The sequence below is a fragment of the Leptosomus discolor genome, chromosome Z (genome assembly GCF_034619465.1).
Source record: "Leptosomus discolor isolate bLepDis1 chromosome Z, bLepDis1.hap2, whole genome shotgun sequence".
NCBI classification, from domain to species: Eukaryota; Metazoa; Chordata; class Aves; order Leptosomiformes; family Leptosomidae; genus Leptosomus; species Leptosomus discolor.
In genome coordinates, this window is record NC_141419.1 from 74,299,056 (window position 1) to 74,310,085 (window position 11,030).

Genomic DNA, 11,030 nt, shown 5'->3' on the forward strand with positions numbered 1-11,030 from the left:
TGGCAGAGGCTGGTCTCAGAGTGAAGGACTAGTCACTGGCAGCTCCTTGGTTATACCTGTCAATTGATCAGGATGGATGAGCCTTAACTCGACCTTATGTGTCTGTGAGTTTTTACTGTCCTCTGTCAAACCTTATAAAATTGACTTCTCAGTCACAGCTTGGAAACCAGAACAAGTTCTCACTAACTCAGGCAACACACCAGTTTTAATGGCAGTTTGGCCATCAAAGTGTCTTCCATTCAGTGCTTGCGTTTAAGCTGATACAGTGCATTCTGCTAGCAGGAGGCAGTGCCATTAAATTCTGAGTGAGATTGCTATCTTATCTTCAAGGAGAAAAGTTTAGCTTGTGTTGATGCTTGAGGACATAGAGTACAGAAAGGGTGGCCAAGGAGGTGCTCATGTTGTCTGTCTCAGCTCAAGAGATGAGGAGTTCTGAGAAGCTTGGTGTCTGAAGATGACATCAAGTTGCTCTACAAGTAAGTGTTTTAACTTCTGGGTTTTGCTTGTCTTTTGGCAAACTTAGAGGCCTGCAAAGGATGAGGTGGTGAAGAAGGTTCCTTCTGTGCTTGCTTTGGGGTGCGTATTGGTGAGAAGGTCAATGGTATGAATTCCTTATCACAGTGGTGCAGCCTGTCGCTTTCTTATTAAACACTTGATTTAGAAGGGATTTCAGTGCTGGAGACATACTGGGCATCCCACATCATTAGTGAAACCTTAAGAGATTATAATTTCCTAATAGAAACAGTGATAGAACCTGCCTGTAGTTATTGTGTACGCATTTAGAATAATGTTTTATTAGCTATCCATAAATTCAGAATTGTATTCATATAAGCATAATTATCTGAATTTGAAATATACTGCTATAAAAGGGCAAGTGAAAGTAGAAGTGGAAAAATTAAGAAGTTAGTAGTGAGCAATACCAATTGATACTTATGAGAAAAAGCTAAAGGTATATTAAAAATTATATGTCCAGTGGGACAACAGGCAGGACTTATTCAGCAAAAAACCAAAAATCATAACAATACGACCACGACATGAAGATGACAAAACTGATGCCTGCCAATGGTGATAAAGGAGAGATATTACATATCAATAAAAGGTTATTCAATAAATATTTCTGCTCTGTATGTGGAAAATTATATTCACAGTTTTTCATGTCAGTGAATTCCTTTGTGTTCTATTAGTAACTAAACAACATATGTAGCAGCAGGTGTTAAATTTTATACCTTTGTAACTCACAACATCAGGGTAGGAAAAAGACTGTCCCATGAGCTGTCCAGACTATTACTTTTAGTTTTAGTGTAAAATTTGTATCACTTAGAAATCTCAGAGGCCTAGGGAAAACCTGCTTTTGTGGCCATGGTGACTATTAACACTTGAACAATTTATCGAGGGGTGCGATGAGTTTTCCATCAACTGAAGACTTTAAATAAAGATTTGGTATCTTACCTAAATACGTGTTTTTCAAAAAATACTGTAGGCTTCATGAGGAAATTAGCAAGTGAGATTATGTGGGTTCTGTTCAGGGGATTACACTGGGGCTCATCACTGATCCTTCTGACCTTTAAACCTATAAATCTGGAAACCTTAACTGTCTCCACAGTCTCACTTTCAGGCTGAAGTTTCTAGAAGGTCTCGGGTAAATACGACTGGGGGCAGCATGACAGAATGAGTCTCAGAGTTCATATTCTGCATGTATTTGCCTCAGAGTTTCCTAATCTGCATTGAGGCTCTATCAGTTTCACTCCAGGATCAAGCCCTAAGGCTTTGTATATACATTAAGAGACTGTATTTATGGTGCATCTTATATGGTACATACTGGTCATCGCACCAGGACTCGGATAATTGCGGTCAAGTTACAAAAAATATACTTGAAATACTGTCACCACTGCAGGTAGCTTATGAATTTCTGTCTGCCTTGTAAGATTGAGTACAAGAATTATTTTTTTATTTGTCAAACTATGCTCTGGAAATCATCAATTTCAACAATCACCCTTCATTAATTTTTCATTATAGCTATGATATAATGCTATCACTTTTAGTTAAGACTTGGGTTTATTTAAACCAAACATCCAAACTCAAAATCAGCTCATTCACAGACAAAAGCTATGCCTGCTCTTAATGCCTACACCACTGTGCTGCTGCGCATCTGTGGAACAGCTAACTCCAGTGTCCAGACTAAGAGGAGAGTGGGTTATCCTGGAAAATGAGGAGTGGAACTAATAAAAAAGGAATTATTGCCACTGGAACCCAAAACTTCTTCTGATCCCGTCTTACCTCTCATCTGGAGTCACACACACGCAGAGAACCCCTCATGTGGTCCCATTTGGACATCTGAACCATCTGCAGGAGCAGCCAGCTGAGCTCTACACTGCGTCAGTACTCTGCTGGGAGACAGCGAGATGCCAGTCGGCTCTGGAGGCTGTATGGCAGCACCTGAGTGAGGAAGTCTTGCTGGATCAAACCAACCCCATGCAGAGCCAGTGACAGGGACAACTGTAATTTTGTAATTTAAAGTGATTTTGAAATGTCTCTTTCAGCCCTTAAAAGCGCTGATTTAATCAAAAAGTCAAATATTCCTTGTAGGAAGTTTAAATATTATGCCTTAAAATCTTTATATATGTGTGCTTTTTTTTGATTGGTATAGAGTTAGTTTTTTCCATAGTAGCTGGTATGGGACTATGTTTTGGATTTGTGCTGAAAACAGTGTTGATAATACAGGTATGGTTTCATTACTGCTGAGCAGTGCTTACACACAGTCAAGGCCTTTTCTGCTTCTCACATCACCCCGCCGGCAAGTGGGCTGGGGGTATACAAGAAGCTGGGAGGGGACACAGCCAGGACAGCTGACCCCAACTGACCAAAGAGATATTCCGTACCATATGACATCATGCTCAGCAAATAAAGCTGAGGGAAGAAGAAGGAAAGAGGAGATTCAGAGTGATGGCATTTCTGAGAATCATAGAATCGTTTAGGTTGGAAAAGACCTTTAAGATCATTGAGTCCAACCGTTAACCCAGCACTGCCCAGCCCACCACTAAACCATGCCCATAAGCACCACATCTACACATCTTTTAAATACCTCCAGGGATGGTGACTCCACCACTTCCCTGGACAGCCTGGTCCAATGCTTAACCATCCTTTCAGCAAAGAAATTTTTTTTAACGTCCAATCTAAACCTACCCTGGCACAACTTGAGGCCATTTGATCTTGCCCTATCACTTGTTACTTGGGAGAAGAGACTGACCCCCACCTCACTACAACCTCCTTTCAGGTAGCTGTAGAGAGCAATAAGGTCTCCCCTCAGCCTCCTCTTGTCCAGGCTAAACAGCCCCAGTTCCCTCAGCTACTCCTCACAAGACCTGTTCTCTAGACTCTTTTTGTATGCCCAAGTAACTGTTATGTGTGCTGGAGCCCTGCTGTCCTGGAATGGCTGAACACCTGCCTGCCCATGGGATGTGGTGAATAAATTCCTTGTTTTGCTTTGCTTGTGTGTGTGGCTTTTGCTTTCCCTAGTAAACTATCTTTATCTTAACCCATGAATTTTCTCACTTTTACCTTTCTGATTCTCTCCCACATCCCACTGTGGGGGAGTGAGCAAGTGGCTGGGTGGCACTTAGTTGCCAGATGGGGTTAAACCACAACTATGTATATATATGTGTGTGTGTATATTCTGAATCATTTGGAGTGCTTTTCCTGCTCCCCATCCCTGCCTGAGACACCTCTTGTGGGCTTCCTTGCTGGCCATGTGCTGAGATCCACTCTGGTCCTTCTTCTCTCTGTGCACAGACCCGCCTGCTGCTGCTTCTGATTATCTCACAGGGCTCAGGAGCAGCATGCTTCATCAGCAGAAGAGGTGTACTTGCTGGGGTCAGGGTCAGCCCAAAGTGCAGTAAACACACCAAGGAGCACGAGCGGAACTGTAAATTATTCTTTACTTGCATCAGTTCTACTTGTGCAAGTGGCTGCTAGATATACTTTCCCTTGAAAATGTTGGCATCAGCAGTATTACCATGTCGCTAAAGAGTGTTACTTTTTAAGGAGATTGATGGGATTTGCAGTGAGGCTACATCCCACCATTGTGCAGAAAGCTGAGACCTCCATGCTGGCATGAACATTGGCAGGGAGTTCTGAGCTATAGTGTCATGTTTCTTCTGTCTCTCCATCTGTGAAAGTATCTGTAATACAGGATGATTTTTTAGCCTGAGCACAGCAATGCACAGTCTGGGCTTTCTGGACCTGAGACGGCACACAGGGACAGTACTTCTGGCTCCAGAGTTAACATGAGTGGGGCCAGCTCAGATATCTCCTATGTAACATACAGGTCTAGGTCCTTAGGTTTGCTCCCTGTATTCACAGTGTAGGGCCATTGAGATGCTGTCCTCTGGATGACAGGGGCCAGCCATTGTCTCTGATAGTTGGCAAGACAGAGGTCAGCACCTCTTTCAGATAAAAGAAGGTGCACCCAGTATTTTCAGAAATATTCCTACTCCCATTGAAAGCCAAACCTTGTAGTGTTACTCAGATGAAGAAGCACATTTTGATTCCTGGCTATGAACTAAGTGAGGAACACAAGACCTACCCCTGTTAGAGAGAATGTTACCACTGTGATACCACAGGGGTTTCCTTTGCTCTTTTCCAATGCCCAGGGCTGTATCTAAGTGGTAACTGAGTGACTGATGGGTGTCAGCCTTGGTTCACTGCACAAGTATCGGATTGTATAGAGAGATCTCAGATGCCCTGGATGCAGCAGAAACTATAAAAAGGCAACAAGTACAAGGCATTTGTGGGCTTTCTTCCCACCGGGATCACATGGAAACACGTTTGTTACCTTGCTTTTGGAGACTAGTGGTGATCTTGAGACATTTTCTTCTTCTATGAAAGCGTCTGTCATAGTGCTTAGATTCATGCATAAAATCGTCTTTAACCATTTGGAAGAGCAGTGTGATCAATTACAAAGGTTATCCTTCACTGATGGGAAATGAGAAGGCTCCATATCACTTGCTCTGCAAGGCCTGCAGGAGCATTTATCGCTTATTCTGGCCAAGGATTTTGTAGGCAGCCAATATCAGGGTTTTTTAATTTAACCACATCAGCAAACCTGTCTTAAGCTGTAGCTGTTCTGAAATCCTTTGCTGTTGATAAATGTCTCATTCTGCTGTCCACAAGCAATATTAGCAGTTTTCTCTGTGACATTCACATTCTGTTCTAATTAGATTATAAAAGTAAAACATCACATACAACATGTGAAAAGAGCTCTTTCCAGACAATTTGGAAACACTCTGCCAAGTACTTTGATGCTGTTCTGGTAAACACATTCATCCAAGAACTTTTGATAAACTGTCGCTTAATAAGGAGAGAAGCGGTTTTGTCTGCATTGTTCCTAGTGCCAAGATGCAGGAGGCCAGCGGCAGGTCCATACTCCAGTGTGGTCGCCATTACACGAGCACTGGGCTGCTGGACCAGGGCAAGTTCCCATTCACCAAGGAGCACAGATGTGGGCTTTGTAAAACTCTGGGTACAAGTGAAGGTAAATTTGTCTGGGTACACCCCTGCCATGTTTAGGTCAGTGTGTTCCACTGGTTTCTGAGTGACGATGTTGTGAGTAAGTACAGACTTGGGCACGGAGTTTCATGAAGAGGCCTATGATATAGAACAGACAAATGCCAAAATTTCCAACCAGTTTTGTGAGGCAGGCCAGTGTACATAAGCAAGGCTGTGTGTAACCATGGTATTTACATATATAGAACAGACGATACGATTGTGGCTGTCTGGTCTAATTCCTTGCCAAGTTTCCAGTAGTTTAATCATGATCTAATTTGAAATAATTAAATCAGTTATGTTTTTTTAGAACTGCTTTTTCATCTCTAGGGCTATGAGTACCATCACTGCAATCATAGCTAGAATAATTTTTGCAGTAACCTATGATTTTAAGTGATCACATTTACAAAATCCTCTGTAAACAACAATCACCAAAGCAAATTAGTAACTGGTGATCCTGAACTCTGTCCCAGCAGTTGTGCCATAAAGTGATGTGTAAACCGTGGGTCTAGCTTGTGAGCTTTTATAAAGTTGGTGTGTAAAGTTTAAATCCAGACCTGTATCTAGAATTCATTTTTTTAAATCCATGTTACATCTTCCATCAGACTCCTGGCTGACAAATCTTCTTGACCTAAATGTGTTGAAACTCTAGACCTGATTTCCTAGCGTGATCGTTTATTTTCAATAAACAATTAAATTTAATTTGTGTATTATCAATACACAAATTAAACACAGGTAATATGAGGGAAAAATGTGGGTTGAGTGGAAATGTAGGGACATATGGTTTGTATTTGGTTTGGTTTGTTAGAAAACATTAAGTTCTTCTGCTCTATTCAAAAAATAAAATAATTGCTCATGATGGAAATTTACAATCCAGACCTTATTCTGCATTTCTTGTACAAACTCCTTGTGAGTTTTAGCACAAGTAATAAGTAAAATGCAAGAATTGGACTACTCACTTCTGTAAAATCTGTTACTTCAAATATCTTCAAGTCTAAACAACCGTGACATAAATCTTTCTAATGAACGGACATGTGCAGATGTGCAAGCTTAGAGCTTTCATTTTAAACTGAAGGAACTCTTTGGCTTCAGCTAGCAAGAGCCTGGGGTTTGTTCATCAGATTTTTCTCATATTCTTAAAATTGTGTTTTTATTCAGTTTCATTTGAATATGTTTTTGATTTGTCCAAACAGCAGATTGCTATCGTGAAGAGTCTGTATTTAACTTGGCACTTTCCATCCACATTCCTTTACTATTCATAGCACAGCAGTCATACTCATCTCCAGTACACATAAAAGGAGGCAGTCGACTTGCAGCTGCAGATCTCCTCAAATGTTTGAGTATTTGCAAACTCACTTACAGCATTATTTTTATTTATGTTGAAAAGACCAGATGCTAGATATAGCGGGTGGAATTTTTTTCATCTCTAACACTCTCATGAAATGAGAGACACTGGGACAAAAATTAAACCTGTGTTTGTATTAAGGAACCCCTGCACTTAAAATTAGGTTCACGTAGAGCCCATGTTCATACAGAGCCCATGTTCACACAGAGTGGCAGAAAATACATCGGCAGAAAATACATGGGCAGAAAAATTTGCTCTGGAACACTCAGTTGTGGGATCTCAGCCTAAACCATCAAGTAACATGATGAATAAAATACTGATCTGATTGAACAACAAGACTACCTAAAAGGCGTAAGAATAAAGGCATCTGTGCTAGAGTAATGCCTTTTTATTACCACGGCTTCACGAGGAAGAATTTGATCTTTTTGAATATTTGTAAGCAATATCTTTTTTCTCAAGTTGCTAATAGATAGCAGACTATGTTAAACAAAACCAATTTTCTAAATGTCTTTGAATGTTTTATTTCAAATTAATTTGTCTTTGACAGAAAGCATAATTTCTACTTACTGTGTTTTCAAGCACATATAGTCAGTGATTATTCTTTTTTCTTACAGTTTCAAACATGCAACACACTTCTGAAAAGTAATCTCTCAAGCGTTTTTTTGTATACAAGCTTGAACTGTGGAAATAAGGGTTTTTTTGTCTTGAGAGTATCCTTCAGTTCTTGTGCTTTTCCAGAGCCTAAGGAAGAAGAATTTAATCTCAAAAATTAGAAAACAGAGGTTTTGGTACATAAATTAAATTTCCATAGGACTCACAACCTGTCTATTGCTTCTTTAATGATTATGAGTATGTATGAGAGACACTTGTTCCTTAGACAACTCCTCCTACTGAACTTTTAAAGGTGTTTTATTCGCAATTTGTTATCAAATAGTGCTTTTTTTTCCTCTTCCTGTGACTAGACTAAATTTTCTGCTGTTCAAAAAGCCTGGCTTTCCAACATGTGTAGCTGGAGGGAAGCAGTCTAACATTTCACATCAAACAATAAACTTGGCATTCTGAAAAATATATACAAAGATTTTCCTTTACTGTGATATAAATACAGCCTCATGCTTACTACACTCTACAGCATTGCTTGAATTATATTATTTTGTTATATTAAGAATAATTTTATCTCACCAATAAACTATGGACAAGGGTCTAATTCTTTCCCAGTGAGTTCTTCATTTCAACAACCAAAATGCCATCGTGGCAGAAAAGTGCAGACAAGTCTTTGTTCTCCACTCCATTGGGTAATTTGTACTGTCTGGTAAAGCTTCTGGACACGAAACCGTGTTCGTCCATCCTGGGTCCGTGCTGAGCTTTGATCAGGAGCCAGCCTTCGAAAGTCTGAATAATGATATCTTCAGGGCGGAACTGCACAACGTCCAGCAAGACCTGAAAGCTTGTGTTTTCCTCCTCCTGGTCGCTCTTCCCCGTCCCAGCTGTACTTTCTGTGATACGCCTTCTGTTTCTCAGTGCAGCTGTAGAAGGCCCCGGCAAAGCATATAAAGAGTGGTCCAGTTTGCGTGCTTCCAGCTCTTGGACAGCAAACTGCTCTTGATAGCGTACGGGAGTTTCCACCCAGTGTCTTATAACAGCTTCTGCCATTGCTGAGGCAGAAAGGTAAGTTGCTGCTCCTGTTGCTTTGGGGAAGCTGCAGAGTCAGAGCAAACTCTTCCCAGCCGTGTGCCTTACCAGCAGACTAGTTTATGTGTTGATGTCACCTTTCACTTTTAGCACAGGCAGAGCTTAACTTTTAATAGGGTGTGCTATGCTCCACTGCCGGGAGACTTGTTTCATCTTTTACCCACTAACAATAGAGCACTATTTATAATGCTGGGGTCTTGAGTGGCTTCAACACATGCAGAGCTTTCATGCATAAGTAGTAAAACCAATATGTTAATGCATGTCTGATTATTGCAATATTGTGCTGTTTGACATTATGAATAATGCGCAGACAAATCATATGCGCAAATAATGTGAAAGATTCTTTGATTTAAATGGAAGTGTAATGATTCTCTTTCTCCAAGGGATACACAGCAATAGATACAAACTGTATTTCTTCTGACTGAAATATAAAGTTACTGAGGGAAGGGATTTAATTAGCTTGACAGTTGGAATGGAGCAGATTTCAGGTTAGGTAAATTGTAATATTATCAAGTGCATTGGACGTTGTTGCAGAAGTTCTGCCTGAGTGAAATACAGGCATGGTTAACCATGTTATTGGTGGGAGGAGAGAACCATAACCATCCCTGCCCAAAAAGGAGGTGCCTGAAGGGCTGAGTCTGCATTCTTAGTGACCTACAAACACAGCAGAGCCTTCTCCAGCATGTCAGGGAGCCAGACTCAAGACTGCGGGGAGAATTACAGTGAAAGCTCATGTTTCACAGCTTCCGGGAGAGGGCAGAGTTATTTTTCTGCAGCAGAATAGTAAAGACAACTCCAAATCCTTAGTGCTATCACATTGTCCCAGTAACCTTCATCTTCTGGGGCTTAACACCTTGAATCCATGATCCCATCTACCACGTGTCTGGGAAGCAGGACTGATGACCTCAAACACCGCCTGTAGTGTAACCATGCTGCTTTGTGATCTCAGGGCCAATAATGCCTACAAGGTTTGATAGTTTGGTCAAGAAGACCTAAGAGGAAAGTGCAGTGAAAAGAAAAAAAGCATTTCCAAGTTTTAGCATGTCTTCTATAGAGTGCCTCTAGCTGGGCTTGGTAATGTAAAGCAGAATGCACTGGTGATAAAAAACGTTTATTTCCCTCAGTTCTTGTTTGGCTGTCGCTGTTCAGAGGTCTGTATCTCTCTTGTCCTTACATCTTCCATTACCACGAAAATGGCACATCAGTTTATATGGGATCTTTGGTGGCTAAGGGACTTACGAAGAAAGAGGCCGTTCAATTCTGATAGCTATCAGAAATTAACTTCTCTATTGAGTTGATAGCAGAACAGGATTACTAGACATATCTATAATTAAAGTTCTAAGGTTGCTATTTTATTTCAGACTCATGAAGGCTGCATTGCAAGGTAAGGAAATTTTCAAAGGTAGATCAAAGGTTCAAGATAACTTACATTAATGGCCAATTAAAATAATATTAAAGCAAATAATTGAGTATTGCTGGAGAGGTATGATACTTTATTTAACCATTGGCTCTTCTGTCAAGCTGTCCTCTAGAAAGCACTTAAAAATGCAATTCTGAATGTATGGCTTGCTAAAATAGTGACAAAAATAACCTGGAGCATTGCCCATTATCTGTTGAGCAGCTGTTTTCTGTTTTGCTAGCCAATGATTCAATGACTCATTCCGTGAGGAAACTTTAACCCTGAAGTGAAGCAGTATGCCTGGTTGGTTCTGATATTATGCCTTTAGAGACAGCTGAAAGTTATTGCTGTCCCTACTGAGTTCTGTGATGATAGCCTGACTTATTTTAGTTCAATTTTGCACTTCATTAATAAATGTACTGTGCAGGAATACTGCATTTTTTAATTTTTATTTTATTTTAATTATTCACATCTCTGGAAGAAGGTAAACTTGCCTATTCTTGCACTTTAAATAGAAACAGCAGTCACCACCTCAGTGCAGCCTGCTGTGGGACAGCTACACCTATCGCCAGAAACACTTGCATTAGTTTTTCATATGTCTATGATAAGCACACTTGGAACTGTCCGTCTGGTCTAATTATCACAAAAGATGCTTTGAATACCCTTTAAATTCATGTCATAGGCAAAGCCCTACAGAAGTTTATAGGATCCCTATCTACTCTGTAGGACAAGGAATCGGAAAGATTTTGGTAATGAAGTTGTGTAGCCTCTTTCTGCTCCCCCATCCTGCTCTCTCCTCGGTCCCAGTCCCCTCTTCTCTCTGTTTCTCATCTAAGGGCTCAGGGATCAGCACCATCTTTCTTCTCTCTTTGTTGCCAACACAGAGAATATGTCAACTGTATGCTGCAGTGGCAAAGAAAGCCCACAGGATGCTGGGTTGCATTAACAAGGACATCACCAGCAGAGATAAAGAAGTCATTACCCCACTCTACTCAGCGCTAGTCAGACCACACCTTGAGTACTGCCTTCAGTTTTGGTCCCTGCTATACAAAAAAG

The 11,030-nt window shown here is 40.7% G+C and overlaps 1 protein-coding gene across 1 annotated transcript; it reads right to left on the minus strand.

Moving 5' to 3' along the window:
- Positions 1–8,086: 8,086 nt before the first annotated feature.
- On the minus strand, positions 8,087–8,536 carry HSPB3 (heat shock protein family B (small) member 3). Its single transcript, XM_009960540.2, has one exon. It carries the CDS (start codon positions 8,534–8,536, stop codon positions 8,087–8,089), a length of 450 nt encoding a protein of 149 aa, XP_009958842.1.
- Between the last annotated feature and the right edge of the window lie 2,494 nt (positions 8,537–11,030).

What these genes read in the sequence shown, in the direction of transcription:
- HSPB3 (XM_009960540.2), bottom strand. Translation starts at nt 8,536, where the DNA reads ATGGCAGAAGCTGTTATAAGACACTGGGTGGAAACTCCCGTACGCTAT.